Raw genomic sequence first — 23,031 nt, 5'->3', positions numbered from 1 at the left:
AACCATTAGTCAATTTGATATTGACCAGGGGTCAAAAATATGGTAGAGATTTATATAATTGCTGTTATACAGTGAATGATCCAATCTCCATACCTTTCGTCCTGTTTAGTAAGTCTGTCAATCATATAAAGGTGATATTGGCCATTAATCAAATTCTGTAAGTCTAATTTCTACAAATGATCTCATTTGCATTAGGCAAGTCAATAGCCAAGTCATTTACTAAATTCAGAGATACCATAATAATAACAAACATTTATTATTTTGGTACCATAGTCAATTGCCTATGTTGAAACCAACCAATTTACCTTATCATTATATAATGAGTTTACTTGTGACTCGCGTTGAGATTTAAAAGAAAATAGACAACAAAAATACAATACAAAAAAGATTGTATATCATTTATTAAAATAGAATATGAAATATGTATTTATGCAGTAACTCTAACTCTACTAATTTGGCTTTAGTAAATGTACTGTTAGCAAGTTTGTTTAGAGAGCTTATTAAACCTTTCTAAATCATCGGCAGTGATTAATACATAAAACACCAAATTTTACTTTATCTTTACAAGATAAGTTTAAAAGTTTAGTCAGGTCAATAAGCTATACCAATGAAACATTTAAATCTTTGACTATTTAATTCTGGATGTTATTGTTTTAGCACAAAATCCCCTTTTACAGTTTCCTGACACATGATGATAATTAACATTACTATAAAATAATTAAGAATAAATAACACAAATAGTAATAAAACAGTATTTGCCTGCTCAAATGGCAGTTGTAAGCTCTGTCTACACTATCAAATTAGTTTGACAAAAATGTGTGATGTGTCCAAATATGGTAGTGATGTGCCCAACTATGGTAGTGATGTTCCCAAATATGGAAGTGATATGACATCATCATGTCCATAAAATTGCACATCACATTGTTTTGTCACATAAAGTTTGATGTATTTTCAATGTATTCTCAATATATTTTTACCCTTTTCTAAAAATTCTGGTTTGATGCCAGTTATTGTGGGAGAATATTTACGTGACCTACAATCTGTGGATTTAAGGTAAGATATCTCTCAAATTGACTTACACATTATTTTATTTGGGATTGGTCCAAGCAGCTTAGCAAACTTCTCTCTTTCTGATTCATCTACCAATTTGGATTTGCTCTCTAAATAAAATGTTACATCCCAAATGGTTGGTTGTTCCAATTGATAACAAGCTGTAACTCTATTCAACTCACTTGGGTTAAACTGTTCCAATGCCTTACACAATCTTTTTCTATATGGGGACAACTTCTGCTGACTACTAATTTGTACATTGTTGTCATTCATATACTGTTTTACAAGATCTTTAGCATGTTTAATTTCTGATAGTGTTGCCACTTCAAGCAGAAGGTTGACGTCGGTTGGTTTGATCTTTCCTTTATCAGCGAGTTCATTAAAATAATCATTTGCTTTGTAATCTTTATTGCCAAGGACTTGTAAATCTACTTCATCAAAGAGACAACATCTCAAAAATAAGAATTTTCTCGTATTCTTCATAAAGACTTCACTGAGATCATAATTTAACTTGTTTAACTTGTCTTCAGGTGAATTTGGACTTGTTTCTGTAATAAAGAATTATTTTTAATGAATACTATTCACCATATTAATCATAGGCCTGTTTCCTTTTGTTTAGTTGCATTGAGAAAAGGAATAAATCAGGCTCTATATTAACACAGTTGGGCTTGATATGGAAAATAATTTGAAGCTAAACTTCAATTAATGATGACGGTTTCCATATTTTTTTGTATAATTTTAAGGCCTCAACTTTTGAATTTCTTTATTCTTTATTTCAAACCAACAGTGTAAAAAAATAAAATAACTAAACTATAAAATATGAGCCAATATAAATATATACAAAAATGTAAAAAAGAAAATGTAAATAATTTCATTAATAATACATTTAAATTGAGAAAAATTACAGTTAAAAATATCTAAAGAATTATTGTTTAAAAGACATGAATTGTACAATGACGAGAGTCTACAGAAAATACCATTTTTACAAACATTGACACAAGAAAATTTAACAAGAAGAAAGGGTTTACCACGAAGATTACAAACAGGAACATTAAAATAAAACAACGAAACAAGATTACAATCAAACTAGAAGTAAGACATTTATACAGGAAGTGCAAATCCTGTCTTGCTCTCCTAGATGTCGGGGAAACAATAGGAGGCAGGTTGGCTGATGGGCCGACAAAGTGCAAGAACTTGTTATGGGTCCGATCTATTCTGGAGGCTTGAGAAGCAGAGAGTGAGTTGTAAATAATTGAACAGAAATTGAAAGATGGTTGGACGAGGGAATTAAAATTAATATTAAATAAAAGTGTTTTCATCATATTCATAAATTATTTAGTTTGACTTAATATATTTCAAATGATCAGTCTTTAGAAGTATACACACAATCTGTTTTCAAGGATGTTTAGTTATTATTGTGACCACCTTTCCTACGTAGAAAAGTTTTGTCTACTATTTGAAAATTGTTATTATAGTATTCAAATTAATAATATCAAAGAAAATAATGTTGATAATTTGATGTTTCTGAAAGTTAGAACAAACATTAGCATGATTCCATTCTGATTTGTTCGGCTTTGATTATTTTAAAGAATTAGCTAACCTGTGGTGGATTTTGCTGTAATATATTTAACTTCATACAATTTAAACTATCTTGTCATTCATATACAGCAATTTTAACTTTCTTACAAAAAATTTGTTTTTAATTATGTTTTAAATATGTTTGAATGTCTTATTTGGCTTCTCGGCTGTTATTTTAGGTAATCCTGCCTCATTGATTTACATTTGTTCTGTTTTCATGTTTGTATTTGTTCAAATGAAATAAATGATATGATATCTTTAATGTTTCTTTCTTAGCAGTAGTTTTATTATAGCTGGTACTACATAAATGGTTGTAACACTGCCCTATCTAATGTTACTCACCTTTACCTGTCCCTAATGAGCTTGCAGCCAAAGGAGCAGCAATAGGTGCATCTATGCAAAATAAACATATACATTAGTCATAATCAAGAATACCAGTATTAAATCAACTATTCTGCTAATGACACCAAGATGTTATGCTATTATGTATATTCATGTATTTTCAGACAAACTGTCCATATGATACATGATCTAATAATAACCACTAACCTGTCTCTAATGAGCTTGTAGACAGAGGAGTAGCAGTTGTTGTATCTATGCAAAATAAACATATTAGTCATAATAACAAAAACAGTATCACTTACAATTCATTCAATACAGATTTTAAAGTTCTAGAGTAGAACATTTGCGATTTAATACTTTGTTAAAACTGTCACTGTCATAGTCGATTGAAATAGTAAAGTACATGTAACGATACATCATTACTACGTTATATATATATACTATATTTTTTATAATTATAATAAATAATTAATTAATACAAAGGTTTTGTATATTTTGTGTTTATATATCTAACAGTACCCACACTCGCTGTAAGAAATTTGCGATAAAAATGGCACCGAAAAATGGTTAATACGTATTTACAGTATTGTACGTATTGCAATACTATATTTAAAGATTTAAGTTTATCTTCGAAGGGCCCATAAATGTACCTACTTGTGTTAAACCAAATACTTATACTAGGAGACTGAGAGATTGAAATCTTTCATTCATCGCAAATCAATACATTTGTATAAACGTGTATTAAATCTATAAAATAGTATTTTTTAAAGAAAATCGACCTGTCTTCAACATTATGATGCTATACTCGAAGTGTTCAATCGGTTTTCAGCCTATTAAAAACAATTATCATAGAAGGAGATAGGTAAATTTCAAGCATCCTCATATTATTGTGTGCAGGTATTTTTCAAGATGGAATTCCATTAGACAGATTGGAAAACTCCCTATTTGGGGCAAATCGTTGAACCTAAATTTGTTTTAATTGTCAGTAACTAATTATCTAACTCAATTTAAATTAGTAAACAGGGTTAAATCAGGTGGTTAAAATCAGTACCGAAAGTACGAACCAACTTTATATACCATCGAGTAAACATTCTAGAAGTAAGGCGCGATTTACCAAATTTTTCCCTTGCGTAAATTTATATATAGATACTAACATTTTTCCAAATTTACTTAGCAATGAAGACCATATCAATTTTTTTTAAATAGTTTGATTTTTAAGCCAGCTTGTGGGAAAATTAGCTTGTGTATTAGTGTTAGTTAATACTTATATGCTTTTGTTAATCTCAGATAACATAATAATTAAGGCCTAAAATAATAGCTCACACAGTTTTGTTTAAAAACAAATATTTCCATTTCTAGTATAATCGTTTAAAAAAAAACCTAGCCACCACATCTTTTATGATTTTTGTTTAAATTCTATTTAGAATTTGCTGAACTTGAGACATGATGATTTTTAGAAATACATTATTTATAATGCTCGTTTATATCTCATCCTAACAATTGTAAATCTGACAGAATCTACAATGAAAATGTATTGTATAACAAAACAACAAAATATTATATTCTTTCCTTGATGATTTTCTTTATCTTATGTGGACTAGATGGTACGCTCGCTTCGCTCGCGTACCATCTAGGTCGTGCCCACAGATGGTTCTCGAATACATAATAATTTCAGCGTTAAAAAACTGGCGATTTCAAATGTACGTACCGCAGGACAATAATACATGTCGTGTACAGGAACGAATAAATAGACACTGTGATTTATGTACTCAACTAAAATTAGCACCCTATTACTTCCGAAAGAGAAACTTGTCACAAAATAAGACCAATTGTTTAAGTCAAATTTAAACAAACTTAATTTGTGTTTTGTATGTAACATTAGGGTTGAGGGATGGGGAAGAGGATGGGTGCAAAGAGGAACAATGTTAAAATATATTCTTTATCCATTTAGTAACGAAATATTAATTGTTTTCATGTTTTACAAATAATATACCACTAAACACAGTAAAACATTGCGATGTAATACTTTGTTGAAACTATCACCGTCCTAGTCGATTGAAATAGTACAGCACATGTAACGATACATCACTACGGCGTGTATATGTTTATAATATAATGTAAAACAATTTGTGAAAACCACCTCTATTCGGGGAAAATCATAAATTTGATTTAATCGTCAATAAATATTAAATTATCTAACTCAACTTAATTAGTAGGCCTAATGGTTTTCAATTGTTTCTTAGAGCCAATTCATACTTAAGTTGGTTCCTACTCTACCCACCAAAGTTGTTCTGCGTTTAGGGCATGTGATGTAATTGTACCGTAGGCCTATTCTCTACTGGTTTTACAACGCTACTCATGCCAGTGAGGGAAAGGTGATGATGTGGGTGGTTTAACTGCAATAATAAAGATTTGTACATAATATACGGCAAGTGAAAACGCTAGCTCATTATCCGTTTAAAAAAAAATTATATCCAACCTCTGCAGCACAGATTAAAAAAAAAATGGATCGAATTTCTGTTATGAGTATACAGTACTTGCCTTTACGACGCCTGAGGGAATAGAAACTTGTGAAACAGAGATTGGAATGTTCCATTCATCGCAAATCAATACATTTGTATAATCGTATATTAAATCTATCAAAATAGTATTTTTTTAAGAAAATCGGCCTGTCTTCAACATTATGATGCTGTACTCTAGCTGTTCAACCGGTTTTCAGCTATTAAAAACAATTATCGTAGGAGGAGATAGGAAAATGCGAAGCCTCCTCGTATTTTTGTGGCGGGTATTTTTCAAGATGGACATCCATTAGACAGTGTATACCACGATCGGAAAACACCCCTATTTGGGGCAAATCGTTGAACCTAAATTCGTTTTAATCGTCAATAACTAATTACCTAACTCAATTTAATTAGTAAACAGGGTTACATCAGATGGTTAAAATCAGTACCGAAAGTATGAACCAACTTTATATACCATCGAGTAGAAATTCTAGAAATAAACCGAGATTTACCGAATTTAGCCCTTACGTAAATTTATATATAGATACTGATAGTTTCATGTTATCATTTTTTTATCTTATGTGGATACTGATAGTTTCATGTTATCATTTTTTTTATCTTAGGTGGATACTGATAGTTTCATGTTATCATTTTTTTTATCTTATGTGGATACTGATAGTTTCATGTTATCATTTTTTTTTATCTTATGTAGATACTGATAGTTTCATGTTATCATTTTTTTTTTATCTTAGGTGGATACTGATAGTTTCATGTTATCATTTTTTTATCTTATGTGGATACTGATAGTTTCATGTTATCATTTTTCTACCATTAGCAAGGACTAGTAAATACATAAAAAACATTTTTATTATCTGGTATTATCATCAACAAACCTGCGACTGATGAGATTGTTTCCCCATATTCTGCAGGGGAAATTCATAGAATGTCAATCAATTAGTCAACTGATTTTCATTATATTGTAAAAAAAAGTATTTAACCATGTATTACTTTAACAATAAAACCTATCTATAATTAAAACGGCCTTCGTAGATGTCTCTGGACTAAAGGACATATATCTTTGTACATTGTATTGTTAAAATGTGGTATCAAATAAAAAATACTGCAATTGAAGAAAATTGTGATGATAATCAAAAATTTCAACTAACCTTCCAGAAATAGCCACTTTAAATTATTGGTCATCATGCGTTCATTGCCACATTTAACACTATTAGTATCTAGTTTCAAGCACTTTTTGAGATCATGTAAATGAGGCTTCTCTGCTGGATTACAAGCAGTACACAACACACAAAGATTGTAGCCAACTCCTTCTCTAGTGACAAGTACAGTTTCTAGTTGATGCATTAGATAACTTAACACCTACAAACCAAGTAAAATGTAGAACATAAGTTTTAAATATAATAGGTTGAAAGTTTGAACCAACCCATATAGGCAAAAGTGCTTGACGCAATTAAGCAGAGCAGAATAGATTATGCAGAGTGACTCAATGGCTCTGAGTGTTACATGATAACAAAGATTACATAGAAGGTGCAAGCTGTTTATATATAGTATTTAGCCAGTTTGCCAAATTCCAATTTGGGGCATCAAGTTTTCCTGGGATACCTTACGCCTACGACTAGGTGGTCCAGCGTGCCATGAATTTACATAGTTTTTGGGTGAATAAAAAAGACATTATATACATATCGTAGATTAAAATATTATAAATATGTCTTTTGTAATTTTTATTAGAGTCAGCAATTTGAGTTTCGTACATGGCGACTTAAACGTTTATATGATCATTTCCATTGTTTATTGGCAATCATTACATTCAAGTGCTGGTGTTGAATATGTTATTAATAACACATAGGCATATCATGCTAATCTTTACCTCTATGCAGAAACTTGGCTGCGGTTCTTTCATTTGGCCTCTAGCATTACCATCAACTTCAGTCAGATGAGTTATTTCAAGCTGATGAGGAAATTGTCTTTGTTAATTTAAAATGAGCTAAATAATAAATGCAAAACATTACCATTGTACTCATCATAATAGGTAGCATTCAATGTATTCATAACAATGAAAATGCAATAGTGTAATAATAAGATTGACTGAAATCATTTAAAACATTGTTTGCTATCTACAATTTTGTCTTTAAATATATTTAATTGAAATGAGTAATTTCCAAACCTTTAATGCATGCTTGTTTTCAATTTTCACTGTGCCTAGATTGACTCCATGATCCTTAAAGTCAAATTCACTGCGGTTTTGAGACACAAGTTGGTCGCCATCTTTATTTTTTTCCTCCATCAAGTCCAGAAATGCAACAACCAATGTATTGTAGACAGCATTAGGAAGAAAGTCTATAGGTGTAAGATAGATTGAAACCATATTTTTTTTGTCCGTTTCAACTTCAAGACTCTCTTCCTCGGTTTTCATTCGAGATGGAACCAGGAATACCCGATCACCTTCGGTTACCTGCAGATGTAAGCAAAGAGTTGTAAATTAAAATATTACAAGTATAACATTTAAGCTAATTTAAGTGACAGCCAATCTAAAATAAGATGGTTAAAACAATTTTAAATGTAAATATGTATTTGTTTGTATGATGTAGTAGGTTTAAGCGGATATTAGCCCTTGATGGCGTTAGCAGCAATAAAGAAATTGAATTGAATTGAATTAACTTACCTTCAATTTCTCAAAGAGTAAACCAAATGTCTTCATCACTTCAGTAAAGACTTCAAAGCGATGTGGATCTTCCTCTAATTCCTGTTCCCATAAATAGCGTAGCAGTCTTTCCTCCAGCATTCCTTCCTCATCAAGCCTTTTCCACAGCACCCTCATTTGCTTCTATATTTAAAAAAAAACCAGTTTATTCTTACTTTACACTGTACAGTCACATGATCAATACAATTATACTGTTTCACATCAAGTTACTAAGAACAGATTATTAACATCACCTATACATCCACATGATGACAATCTAATATCATAATAAAATACATTATCTACCTACCACTTTAATAGACGGTTTAACTACTGTGATCACTTTTGTCACCATTTGAATCATCATTTTAAGATCTGTTATCACAGTGTTCTTCAGTTTTTTGTTAGTACTCGAATGTAAAATGATCCCAATGTCATTCATATACTCTATGGCAGTGGCGAGCCCCTCTTTGGATATTTCACATTCAGTGCCAATCCTGGAAACCTAATACAGAATTTAATTTAAATAAATAACTTAACTTAGTACATTACTTGTAGAGCCTGGTGAAAATCTAATGGAAAATTCAAAGATAGGCCAGGACTATAGATATTACTAGTGTCTGTAGGAATAAAAACAACGTAGCAATAAATAATCATATTATATAATTACATTGGAATCCACAATCAAATCTTTACCTCCTCAAACGTAATACACAATTTTGTTTCACCAATTCTTTGCAAACTTTCCTGTAAATTAACCCACTTTACTGGAACTTCTCTCACCATTTCCTTCATGTATCCACCAACGTTTCGCTTAAGTTTTGTAATACCTTCAGGTGATTTCATGGTGTTATCAACCATGTACATTTCACGATCTACATGGTGAGCATATGGCATTCCTTCCATTTTATCAAACATTTTCTTGTACATCTTCATAACCTTCAATTAATAAACACATTCATATTGCTACTATCGCTGATAACTCGACATCACAATAATTACTGATCACGCTGATATACTGTATAGTATATTTCATTTAATATTTTTACTTTGTATTCAATGTGTGTGGTAAATTTAAAAAAAATAAACAAGTTTAAAAAGGACATTTAATAAGCATTATAAATACAATTTAGATCAAATGGGCAGTCATTTTGGATTTTTGTCACCATCTAGGATTTTGTTTGCACCTCCAGGCATATTTTCAAGCCAAGTGTTGACAATGATATAGCCACTGAGAATACTCACATGATCAGCGAGATTAATCTGCGTTAAATCTCAGTGATCATCATGATCAGTGGTTTACAATACAATATGTCACAACCTAATATACACAATCTTCCATAACTGTTACAGGCTGTTTTATTTGATTCATACTGCAATTCAAAATGACAAAATCTCAAACAATGTTTCTACTTTAATGTGCTTTCTTTAATGAATTCTTTTGTAATGCATGTAATGTGTAGCTTAAATGTTCCATTTTCATGTTATATTATTTGATTGTATAAACATGTACATTAGACCTCAAACTGCTTTTTTGTTCTAATTGTACTGATGGGTTGTTAAATACTGTCAACCTTTTTGTAGGCAAAATATTAATTCTAAAGAGCCTATTAATTTACCTTACTACACGCACAATGCAATTAATAGTTGTATACAAATCAGTATATACAAACCAATCGCGACTGGTCGCCGTTACCCATACCACACGTGTGACACATTTAAAACTTTTCGGTTTCACTCAGTTACAGTAAAAATAGAACATGGGCAACTATACATGTAACTATAAAGCTTATGTCTACATTGTTGTGCACCTGTCAGTTGCGGTCAGTTGAGGTTTATAGTTGCATTCAGTTGTTGGAAGCGCTTATGTTGACATAGTTAAGAAAAAGACAAGATATAAATATCTAATATTTATATACTATTTACCTCCTCCTCTTTTTCTGATGCCGTCCCTGACAATTTGTCCACATGAGTTGCAACCAAACAGATGGGAGGTGACCCTATGTTCTTGCCATCAATTGAAATAGTGTTTCCTGAACCATGTTGTACAGTGTGTTCATAAATGGACCTTATCCAGAACAAATTCATGTCCAAATTAGTCATTCCTAGCTGACCCTAAAATGACAATGACAATATATTTTTAAACTAATATTGAAATTAAATTACATTATTAAATCATAGCATTTGTAGTCTACAAGATTGTCTAAAGTACTAAAGTTCAACTTACTATTTTTGAATCCCGTGGTTTAGCTGGCTCATCCAAGTTGTCCATGACATTGAAGGCAACACAGTATGATACTGTATTTGTCAGGAAAAACTGGAAAGAAATTTAACAAGGATAACAGTATGTTTTCATGGTTAGTTATAATATAATATTATTACAATATTTTATAGAGATAAAGTTTAAAGTTAAAATTTCAACATTCTATTTGTTTATTTTTTGTCTGAAAATGATGCACATTGATACATAACCCTGTTAAAAATGTTTTTGGCAAAATGGTCAAATCAGATACAGCAAGAACACATAATGTAATAAAAAATAAAGCTCTATTAGTATTATAGCTTCCAATTTATTGTTTCTGAACCCAATAAAAAGAACAACACAAGTGGTATTGATAAAATAATGAAAACATACCCTGTGCGTTATATAGTAGTCTAGTTGACCGGCGTAGTCCCATATACTAGTTAAGTCACTCACATTTTCTTTTCCTATTCCCATCTTATACATTAGACTAGGCTATGAATGAGGTAGGTGCCACCCGGAGAGGTAGAAATTCTCATATAACTTTTCTAGACCAGTTTTTTCTGGGGAATCCAAATATATTGGGTAAACGGGCTGTAACCTGAGAACTTTTGCGTGAGGGCGCTTTTTTTCAAAATGGCTGCCAGTTACAGTAGACTATGATATCTTGGCAACCACTGGTCATAGAGAGTTGATTTTGGTGTCAAATTGTTTGGAATGTACATGTTCCTATTTGATGTAATAGAACATTTTGTCAGAAAATGGCTGGAAATACCTCTATTGACCTTTGACCCAATATCTAACAGATATCATATCTCCGTAACTACTTGACACAGAAAGTTGTAATTGGTGTCAAACTCTCCAGAATATAGATGTTTATATTCAAACTAATAGAACATTATCTGTAAAAATGACCGGAAATAACGTTACTGACCTTTGACCCAAAATGCAAGACATTTCTCCTATCTGATCACGTTAATCCTGTCAATTAATTCATTTTGTGCCAATTGGAGGTTGACATTCTCATATTATTTTCTGGACCAGTTTTTCATGTGCAATCCGAATATATGAGATAAATAAGCCATAACAAGGCCAAGAATTTAATTCTTTTACTACATACATGCTTCCCTTTAGTGTTTCAGTCTGTATGTCGTGTATTAATCTTCAAGATCGCTCACATCACTGCAATCTGAAAAGTCTTCATATTCATTATGTGTAAACAGTTCCTGGACATCAGTGGGCATCACTGTCTCAATCCATTTAGGCTCCATTTGTTCGTTCCATCCATTGTGTGTACTGTTGTTGACAAAATCATTGACGTCTGCTGATTGCCATTCTTTAGTAATGAAGTTTGCTCTAAGTATATTAAACTCAAGGGTCTGCTGACATAGTGGCAGTAATGATATATCTGTAATCTTGTTGTGTCTGGAAAACTTTCTGTTGAAGATATCATATCTTGCTTGATTTACACTTTTCCCCTTCACTCCATACAATGGTGAAACATACTCTTCAAGTTCCTCATACAACTCTTTTGATGGAACATCTGACACTCCAAGGTTGCAGAATGTGTCAACAAATGTTGCTTTTGATTCCAGAAGCTTCCAGCAGGTACGTTTTCCTTTCCGAACGAAAGCGGAGTTATACTCGTTACCTGTGAAAGCATGGAATCCAATAAGGGATGATTTCTGCGCTTTTGTTAAATCAATGTCACTCAATTTCAGTACATTTCGGTATTTCCCAGTGTTTGTATCAATAATTACCCTCTGCCCATCATCTATGAAATGAGATAGTGAAATGACTGGAATGCCAATGTCTCCAGAATGGGAACGAATTATTGCTACGCCTTGATTGTTATTTGTTAAAGCATGCTTTACATGCAGGATGGGTTTCGTGTCGGCTTCTTCTTGGCTACTATTAAGCTCCGGAACCAATACAACATCTCAGTTTAGTAACGTAGATGCATTCTTTGTACGATGAAAAGTAAATAACATCACTCCTCATATCTGTTAGAATGCTTTCTTTCTTTGACACTAGTACACAGCGAATAAGCTCAATCAATCTGGTCTTGTTCTCGCCGTTGGCAAGGAAATTGTTGAAATCACGGGGCAACTTTGATATTTTTGAGCTTACAATTACTTTTGGTGCAATACCGCGTCTGATTCTCGCAGTGCTCGACCAGGATCCATAACATCATCTCACTTTATTTTCGAATAGTGGGAAGAAACTAGAAATCAAGGCAAATGGGAAAGTAAAAGTAATATAAGCTAATCGGGATGTTTTAGGAAAGCTTCTTGCCACCTCAACAAAGCATGGTAGAATAATTGACTTTAAGAAAGCCTTTGAGTATCCACTTACCCCTGTCCCGCTAAGCCTTGCTAATGCAGATGGGACAAGACGAACAACTCAGAAAAGTGTCCTAATGGAAATTCTCATCGAAAGTTCAACAGATGTTATAGATCCTGGTCGGGCACTGCCAGCAAAGGCTACTGTCATTGCCTATGTTGTTGACTTGATGGCATTAATCAGAACATTTACATCTTACCCTGATACGTACGAGGATCTTGTAGCAAAGGTTTTCAACAGCATCCCTAAAGGATACAAGCGTGTTGATATTGTTACCGATGCATACCTGCCAAAAAGCATTAAGTCTGTTGAGAGAAACATACGCGGTATTGCACCAAAAGTAATTGTAAGCTCAACAATATCAAAGTTGGCCGTGATTTCAACAATTTCCTTGCCAACGGCGAGAACAAGACCAGATTGATTGAGCTTATTCGCTGTGTACTAGTGTCAAAGAAAGAAAGCATTCTAACAGATATGAGGATTGATGTTACCTACTTTTCATCGTACAAAGAATGCATCTACGTTACTAACTGAGATGTTGTATTGGTTCCGGAGCTTAATAGTAGCCGGAAGAAGAAGCCTACACGAAAGTCATCCTGCATGCAAAGCATGCTTTAACAAATAACAATCAAGGCGTAGCAATAATTCGTTCCCATTCTGGAGACATTGATATTCCAGTCATTGCACTATCTCATCATAGATGATGGGCAGAGGGTAATTATTGATACAAACACTGGGAAATACCGAAAGGTACTGAAATTGAGTGACATTGATTTAACAAAAGCGCAGAAATCATCCCTTATTGGATTCCATGCTTTCACAGGTAACGATTATAACTCCGCTTTCATTCGGAAAGGAAAACGTACCTGCTGGAAGCTTCTGGAATCAAAAGCAAAATTTGTTGACGCATTCTGCAACCTTGGAGTGTCAGATGTTCCATCAAAAGAGTTGTATGAGGAATTTGAAGAGTATGTTTCACTATTGTATGGAGTGAAGGGGAAAAGTGTAAATCAAGCAAGATATGATACCTTCAACAGAAAGTTTTCCAGACACAACAAGATTACAGATATATCATTACTGCCACTATGTCAGCAGACCCTTGAGTTTCATATACTTAGAGCAAACTTCATTACTAAAGAATGGCAATCAGCAGACGTCAATGATTTTGTCAACAACAGTACACACAATGGATGGAACGAACAAATGGAGCCTAAATGGATTGAGACAGTGATTCCCACTGATGTCCAGGAACTGTTTACACATAATGAATATGAAGACTTTTCAGATTGCAGTGATGTGAGCGATCTTGAAGATTAATACACGACATACAGTCTGAAACACTAAAGGGAAGCATGTATGTAGTAAAAGAGAATTAAATTCTTGGCCTTGTTATGGCTTATTTATCTCATATATTCGGATTGCACATGAAAAACTGGTCCAGAAAATAATATGAGAATGTCAACCTCCAATTGGCACAAAATGAATTAATTGACAAGATTAACGTGATCAGATGGGAGAAATGTCTTGCATTTTGGGTCAAAGGTCAGTAACGTTATTTCCGGTCATTTTTACAGATAATGTTCTATTAGTTTGAATATAAACATCTATATTCTGGAAAGTTTGACACCAATTACAACTTTCTGTGTCGAGTAGTTACGAAGATATGATATCTGTTAGATATTGGGTCAAAGGTCAATAGAGGTATTTCCGGCCATTTTCTGACAAAATGTTCTATTACATCAAATAGGAACATGTACATTCCGAACAACTTGACACCAAAATCAACTCTCTATGACCAGTGGTTGCCAAGATATCATAGTCTACTGTAACTGGCAGCCATTTTGAAAAAAGCGCCCTCACGCGAAAGTTCTCAGGTTACAGCCCGTTTACCCAATATATTTGGATTCCCCAGAAAAAACTGGTCTAGAAAAGTCATATGAGAATTTCTACCTCTCCGGGTGGCACCTACCTCATTCATAGCCTAGTCTACATAGCATTCTTAACTATAGCCCAGACATTACCTTCTACGAAAAATGTAAGAAAAAAACATCAGTATAATAGTTCAACAACGACCTACAGTTTTGAATCTATAAGAGATGATATGCAGATATAGATAATATTAAAGCTTTATTAGTCTGTGCCTACCTTCTTTTAACCTTTTGTCAACCATTTCTCCTAAAGCATTTGAAGGAATTTGCTTTGCTATACAAAGTAAGAAATAGACAATTAGATTAGGAAACCAAGGTGTTGTATGGGATGAAAGGAATACAATGATAAGCAATATTTTGAACATTTACAGTAATTTTCCAATTTTAATATTTATTTATTTATTCAAAATCCAACAGTGTAAAGAAAAAACACCAACACAGGATCGCCATAAAATATACATTTGATTTACATAAAAAAGAACAAGGAACAAACAGATTTATATATTATTAAAAATGACATTAAAAGCAGAAGTATTACAACTAAAAATATTGATGTATGGAAACATTTGAACTAAACTATTATATGAATGAGCAACCCGACAAAAAATACCGTTTTTACATTAAAACGAGAAAACTGCACTTTTAAAAGATTATTAATACAAAGTTTACGCACAGGGACACGAAAATGAAATTGAGAGACAAATTTACAATCAACCTTTGAATTTAGGCATTTAAAAAGAAAAATCATGTCGGTGATTTCAATCACCTCATTGAAAATGTAAGACCAAGAAGTAGGCTTAATGGTTGCATAGCCAAATAAATTTTGAATTTTTATTTGTAGTATCACCAATGTGTATATATTATACATTTAAAGAATGTTTTTATTTACAATATTAGTATTATTTTACCAAAAATAAGGTTAATGTTAACATTGTTATTATTAAACTGATGAATATGTAAAATTTAACATTCTGAGTATCTCCAGTGGCTTTTCTCACCATGTACACCTTTTATCTTTTTCCATTGTTTAAAATCATTTTTCGCTTGAAACACTGTGGTTGTTACGATTCCATCTGTGGATTGTTCTGCAGAATTGAATCTATTATAACATTGTATAGTAAAGTTAAACATTTATTGTACGTTTTAGACACATACAAAGTATGTATATACAATTACTAAATCATAAAAGGAGACTGCATTTAAATATACATTCAAATTATAAAACAACTGATAAATTTTAAATAAAGAGAACATTAGAAAGTTAATTAAAAGTAAATTAAAGTGAATAAAATTAATGTTTTTATTATTTAATAAGAATCATAATTTAAAATACTGCAATGTTACCCTTAGTGTATAGTAATTCAAATTAAACATTCCCTTACCAAAGCTGAATGCCTTCACTTACCATTCACAAAGCATTTCTTAGCATTCTGATTAAGAGGCTTAAACTATGAATGCCTAAAATCTTAAAATGATCACTAAAATGGTTGATGGTTAATACACAGCAAGATACCGTAATATAAACAATATACCATTTTACTTGTTACCTTTCTCCAACCATAGCCTTTACACAGCTAGTCTTGCCAGCACCTTCTTTTCCAAGAAACATACATCTTGAATTCACAACAGACATGCTACCAGTTTTAATTTCTTCTTTATATATTTTAATAGCATGTTTACCCCTGGCACGTATCTCTGCAGGAACTAACAGTTCTATTATGACAAAAAATAAATTGTTATCTCATTGTGCCTCTGTAAGCCTTAAAAATGCTTCATATTATCTGTATATTAATGCTACTAAATTGTCAGCGCAATTTTACGTATCTCCTCTGAAACCACTGAACGTTACATGCTCACATTTGGCACACTGATGTTTATTGAGGGACCGCACATGATAGGCTATGTCACTTTCTTAAATTTTAAGGATAAACACTTAAAAAAGGCAAAAAATAACAGTAATTTGACGTCTCAGCGACCATGTTATGTCACTGTATAACTACACAACTTCCTCTGTGGTGTACCAACATGGCCGGATCTACAAATACCATGCCGGGCCGCCAAATTAAAACAGTGTTTAGTCTCGGAAGCCAAACAACCGTATCGAATGATCGCGTCGCTTTAATTAATTATATCTATCCTTTGAACAGAATGATTTTCGTAAACCACGGTTTTTCCCAGTAAAACGCTGTGGCAATGATATCAATGCTTAGTACGTTGAAGATCGAATCCACGATATGTATAAATAATCACCGCTTAAAGCAAAAAATAAAAAATTAGAAAAAAAGATATCAAACCTCACACAAATAAATTGGAAAATATCAAAAACCATTGAAATAAAAAAAAATGTAAATGAATAAAAATAAACACACACAAACGAATCCAAATATTTTGGATTTAGGGCGTGTTTTTCATTCGATTTATGTCCCATTTTTTTATTTGTAAATGTGAACACTAATTCTGAGCATAATTAACAAACAAAATATCAAATAATACACAACGAAAAATACACCCAGAATATAGTTTGGTATTTTATACTTTTGTTAGTGTTCGCGCATCATTTAACTACCACCACCATCTGCACTTTATAGGTGATTTCAAGTCCGTAAGCAGCTGTAGTTTATTACAATACTTCACATCTTAATTCTATAAATTACCAATTCATATTTTATCATTGAAATGTTTTAAACTGCTGACTGATTGACAGTTCAACGTGATGTCCCTCAAATGCATGTTGTCACTTTCTGATGCGCACCCTAGATTAACACAGTACAATTTCTTTAGCATCTTTTATTTTCGTAAAGTCCCATATCTAGTATTACTGTACTTTCATTTTTTAGCTTACATATATTTCAAAGTAAAGGAATATTTTGTGTATAACAAAATCAATGGCCGTAAATAGTTCTGAATTTTTATTCTTGACAATTAAAAAAATAAAAATTTGTCAGAGTACTTTTATCAGCGAAGACTGCGTTTTTATTATACTTTCTCCTCCCATGCGAATTAGTATACAACCACATACAGAAAAAGACCGTACGGAGCACAGGTTTACTGCTAGTCATTATTTAGTTATTAAACAGTAATATAATGTTATCTCATATAATGTACAATAGTTCTCGTCAACTTTAATAAAATAATACCTTAGGTAAACTTGAACCTTGGGAAATGATACCTTAAGAATAATAAATTAAGTCCGAGTACCATCAATACAACAATATTAATACAATATATTAAACCAACTATGTCAATGTCAATTAATATGATAAAATAGTGGCAACCATGTACATACATATCAATTAATATGCTACTGATTGGGCTGCATCCAGAGAATGTAGTTCCATTAATTTGGAAAGAACCAGAAAAAAAGGCCTGACAGCTTATAAAAAAAAAATATTCACCTTACAGTTTGTTTCTGTAGTACAATTTTGTAAAATGTATAATAGTAGCATTGATAATTTCAAATGACCACCTGTACCACACTCTATTTGGAATGTTGTCATAAACATCATAAAAAACTACAACAGAGAAAGTGGCACCTAGAAGTAACTATAGTGAATCAAATCTGGAAGTACTGTAGTGACCATTTGAACCTACTTTTTGTGAAACATTTGAGATAGGTAGGATAGGTTACAGTTTAAATCTTTTGCACTGTGTTTGCCTATCTTAGATTAAAGTATATTTATAAACTTTACTTACTGTCAAAATAGTTTAAAATCACAGTTTTTTTTTTTTTCGTTATGTCCATATTTGTTTCTACAACAGATTCGGGCGTCTTTCCTTCCTAAAAACAAAAATATTTACTTAAACAAGCTATTTACAAAGACATATTAATTGATAGACACCCAGATCCAAAACACTACCTCTGTACTGTAGTAGGCAAGATCTATAAATCCAAACGTAAATAGTAATACTATACTAATAATAAGAAAAACTGCTGGCAGATAAAGCAACTTTTCTATTTGATATGTAGAAGCAATAAAGAGCAGCAATTTTCTATCGTGTGTTAAATTTTCGCCACATACTACCGTATATTTCGGTGTATAAGTCGCACTTTTGACACGCAAATTTGACCTCTAAATTAAGGGTGCGTCTTATACACCAAACATAAATGCCTCACCACACAGATTGTACATATAGGCCTAGGCTATCGTCACCTCGTTTGCTAGGCCTGAGTAGGCTAGGCCTAGCTACAGTAACTAACTAACGTAACGGCAACCTGCTTCTGCCTAGTTTTTAAGGCATTTTAGCATGATGTTATACTGTACTAAATATGATGAAAAGATTTGTTCATTATGGCGATAAAATTTCATTTGTAAACGTTTACGTACGATTGGAATAGTATTTATTTATACAGTAGTTATACGCACGATCGCCGTACCCCCAGCGCAAGCCCTCTTTGCGGCCACATGGTGTACGGTATTCGACTAGTATATTCTCACACTACACCCATAATGGGAAGTGGGTTTGTGGTAGTCAAAGTGGTCCCTTAAGAGAGAGGTTGTGGTCCCTTAAAAGAGGTGGACACTTAAGAAGAGAGGTGTGATCCTTAAGAGAGGTGGTCGCTTACAAGAGGAGTTTGATATGAGAAGTAGTCCTTTATGAGAGGAGGTGATCACTTACAAGAGGTAGTCATCTATGAAAGAGCTCCCCTAAAAGAAATGGTTGCTTGAATAAAATGTCGTTTTAGAAAATTGGTCACTTACAAGAAGTGGACTGATAGCTAAGTAAAGAGATGCATTTGCACAAATTTACTAACGGTTGTATAAACAAGTATGTTTGTAAGCCCCTTTAAGGTTTTGGTTCTGTGTTTTTAGTTGATCCTCTTTAATTTGCTACCTAAAGACTTAGACTTTCTAATGCAGAAATTTCTCAAACATGCCCACTAAGCTTGCCTGCACAGGGTCTATGTCAGTAATTCACTATCTTTTTAATCAGAAATTTTACAATTTCTGAAGTGGGCTTGGGGCTTTGAATCAGGCATTCATGTAGTGGAGGGGTTCCATTGTGGAAAAAAAGTCATCATGAAGTTTAAATATTTTTTTGTGAAAGAAGAATGTGAAGTGTGATGCTGTATTTATTTTATCCTTAAAAATTATTCCATAATTCACATGTGATAAAATAATTTGTTTTAACTATCTTAAAATGGTAACGATGTTAATCTCTTTCCAACACAATCACTTTAATGCAAATAAAATATAAAACCCATGTTTTCACATATCCTAACCTAATAGTCCATTCATTACAATTTTTGTGGCAAACCCTATGTTACCCAATGGTAATGGCAACATTTAAAGCATTTTAGTGATCAAATTTCATGTATTACCATGTGAAAAACACAAGTCACGCTTGATTGATTTTGGTCCAAAAATTCACCCTTTTTTCTGGAAATGTTGGGTGCGGCAAAGACGCCAACAACAACAATAATATTAGGGAATTCATGATTCAACATTTCAATCTTTATCGAATCATTGTTTAATGTGTATTGTCTTAATTTTAAGTAAAATACATTGTTATTCAGTTTATATTAATCGGCTGTTATAAGTTTAAATGACTGTCTGTCACCTCTCAACAAATCAAATGATACATTGGGAGGTTTTATGAAATCATGTCCAAACTATACAGGGCGCTATAGAATTTGGAAAAATACATTAGACCATAAAGGGCGCTACTAAAAATGTAAAGGTTTTGGTATTTATAATAGTAAATATGGGTATGCCAAATGGCGGAAAATACAATATTTCAATTATTAAACAATACATGAATTTATTACAAACGATGTGCGGATATTTAGCATATTTTTTTTTCTTTTTATCTAGAGTCTTAATAGAGATTAGAAATATCAAGATATTTTTCTGTATTTCAAAATTGCTTTCGCCATTATCAGCATAGTTGGGAGGTCTGCTCTTTATAAGTTATTTAACTGAATGATTCAGATTTCAATGTCAATTTCTAGATTGAATTACAAATTGAGAATAATCCTGACATCTGTTACAAAAATAACATTTACTTATGAAACAGATTGAATTTGGACAAAATTGAGCAAAGTTAGAATATGATATGGTTCATTGGATAACAAATTATGAAAAATATTCTTTCTTTCATTCAATTGAGATTCGAGCTGTGCGCATGTGTAGATCAATATTGAAATAGAGATGGGTACAGAGTATAAAAATAAAGCATAGGTTATAGGATTAAACGCCCATATTAAATAACTTATATGAAGCATGGGTGGGTGTGCACGGGCACATAATCTCTACCCACTACCATTACTTCATGATGCAAAATATCCGATAGGTCCAATCTCAGCATAAATTATACAACCCACAATCTTTCTATCAGTTTAAAATCGCTGTTATAGTAGATATTGTCATCTTTGAAGGAATGGTTTTTAAATAGGTCTACCAAAAATCACACAATTTAATAATAAAAATAACTAGACATGAAACTCGTCACTCTGACGAGTTAGTTATCCGCACGACAGGCGCCACGTGCACGTCATATGTTAAGGTGGTCCTGTATTTTCGCCTTGTATTATAATTATACAGTATACTGTGTATACAAGGAGACATTAATTCTACATGATACAGAGGGCAGCAAACAACAATTTGCTCACATCAGAGCCTATGCTGGTGTACATAGTACTACTCATATTAACTGAATTATGGGACCTGCCTTTAATTCAAATATTTAAAATGATGACGTCATAAAAAAAAACCACAAAGATAGCAATTTCCGAAGAAAATTATCTCAGCAACAACATATTAACGTGTAGAAGAAATTTAAATACGTAGTGCACGCACATTTAAATGTGATGAACTTTGACGCAGACGATGAAAATTTGACCTTTTCAATTAAACTTGAATGGGACCTGCCTTTAATTCAAATATTTAAAATGATGACGTCATAAAAAAAAACCACAAAGATAGCAATTTCCGAAGAAAATTATCTCAGCAACAACATATTAACGTGTAGAAGAAATTTGAATACGTAGTGCACGCACATTTAAATGTGATGAACTTTGACGCAGATGATGAAAATTTGACCTTTTCAATTAAACTTGTCATATGATGACGTCACAACATCCGATTGGCAAAAAGTTCACATGATTTCGTATCTATAATCCAATAACTTCCAGAAAACGTTTTAATCGTGATTATCACATTTTATTCTTACGAGCTTTTACAGATTAAAATTTACAGTAAAGATGAAATTAATGACCCACGTAATTAAAATTTTTAGGCATGATGACGTTATAAAAATTAAAATATTTTTATTTAATGCTAAAGAAAGTTGATTGACCTAGACAATATATAAATGTAGGAGAAATAGGAATACAGATAAGCGTGATGCGATCCATTGAATGTGATGAGCAATAACGAAAGTTTACTTTAGAAACTATGACTGTTTAAAAAAATACATTATTTTGACGATTTTTTAAGCTTTTTCATAAAAAACGCGCACGAATTGTCTAATGTCACCACGCGCATAAACAATTGCGTGCCCGTGGGAATTTTTGACATGCTCAAAATGACAAGAAACGCGTAAAAAGTTGATTAGAAATTAATTTTGCGCATTTCGAAATATTAAATGCGCGTGCGCGCGTACCTTCTTGTGAAACATGCCATTTTTAATCCGTAGAAAGTTTGCCCCTGATATGACTTAAATTTTGTCAAAGTGTTAATACTAAATAACTTCTGGTTTTTAATCTATGATAAATCATTGAAATTCATAAAATTGCGCGTAAGTCACGTTGCGCAACTATGACGTCATTCAAAAATAAGAGCTGGTGCACAACTTCATGTAAATGCCCATATGTTGTCAAAGTTATGAAATGTTATGTTTACACATTTTAGAGAAACGCGACTCACAAAAAGGAAGGACGGAAAGAAGAATAATACAGAAAAATAATATTGATCCAATACAATAACAAGGAGTTATCCGCTCTACCAAGCGGATAACTAATTATTATTATTAATTATATGACGAACCAGATATAAAAAAATTAAAAAGAAGAATAGAATAATTTACTAGAGTAGGTGAAAGATTGTTGCCATACAGTATTACTGAAATTGTCTGTATATTACCTTATTTTGTGATGTCACTGATGCCCCTTTATTTATGAGACAGGTCACCATTTCTAATGTAGGATCGTTATATCTACGAGCCAGATGTGCATGTAGTGGAGTGTTTCCAGCCTGCAAAGAGGTCATAATCATCAGGTTTTAAAATACTGATTAAAGAAAAAATGTTACATTGGTATTCTGTAACATGACAATTTTATTCCTAACTCATTTATAGCAGAAAAAAAAGAGTTACATTGACTAAGGCTAGTGCCACTCACTTACCTCTGTA

At 32.4% G+C, this 23,031-nt stretch overlaps 3 protein-coding genes across 3 annotated transcripts; all 3 read right to left on the bottom strand.

Annotated features, from left to right (window-relative positions):
* Positions 1-39: 39 nt before the first annotated feature.
* LOC140044166 (uncharacterized) lies at positions 40-8,061 on the bottom strand. Its single transcript, XM_072088644.1, has 7 exons — positions 7,654-8,061; positions 7,357-7,437; positions 6,638-6,848; positions 6,365-6,394; positions 3,178-3,222; positions 2,971-3,021; positions 40-1,598 (listed from the first exon to the last, which is right to left on the bottom strand). The coding sequence occupies exons 1-7, from the start codon at positions 7,900-7,902 to the stop codon at positions 1,066-1,068; spliced, it is 1,200 nt and encodes a 399-aa protein (XP_071944745.1). The 5' UTR covers positions 7,903-8,061; the 3' UTR covers positions 40-1,065.
* LOC140044165 (probable serine/threonine-protein kinase pats1) lies at positions 7,997-10,891 on the bottom strand. The gene is made up of 7 exons (XM_072088643.1): positions 10,805-10,891; positions 10,397-10,486; positions 10,096-10,284; positions 8,866-9,108; positions 8,480-8,674; positions 8,152-8,313; positions 7,997-8,017 (listed from the first exon to the last, which is right to left on the bottom strand). The coding sequence occupies exons 1-7, from the start codon at positions 10,886-10,888 to the stop codon at positions 7,997-7,999; spliced, it is 984 nt and encodes a 327-aa protein (XP_071944744.1). The 5' UTR covers positions 10,889-10,891.
* A 4,358-nt stretch (positions 10,892-15,249) lies between these two features.
* Positions 15,250-22,820, bottom strand: LOC140043719 (uncharacterized). Its single transcript, XM_072088213.1, has 4 exons — positions 22,764-22,820; positions 18,376-18,460; positions 16,230-16,395; positions 15,250-15,781 (listed from the first exon to the last, which is right to left on the bottom strand). The coding sequence occupies exons 1-4, from the start codon at positions 22,812-22,814 to the stop codon at positions 15,646-15,648; spliced, it is 438 nt and encodes a 145-aa protein (XP_071944314.1). The 5' UTR covers positions 22,815-22,820; the 3' UTR covers positions 15,250-15,645.
* Between the last annotated feature and the right edge of the window lie 211 nt (positions 22,821-23,031).

This window comes from Antedon mediterranea, chromosome 3 (assembly GCF_964355755.1).
Source record: "Antedon mediterranea chromosome 3, ecAntMedi1.1, whole genome shotgun sequence".
NCBI classification, from domain to species: domain Eukaryota; kingdom Metazoa; phylum Echinodermata; class Crinoidea; order Comatulida; family Antedonidae; genus Antedon; species Antedon mediterranea.
Note: the sequence above shows the minus strand (reverse complement) of the source record. Positions and strands in the feature narration are given on the sequence as shown.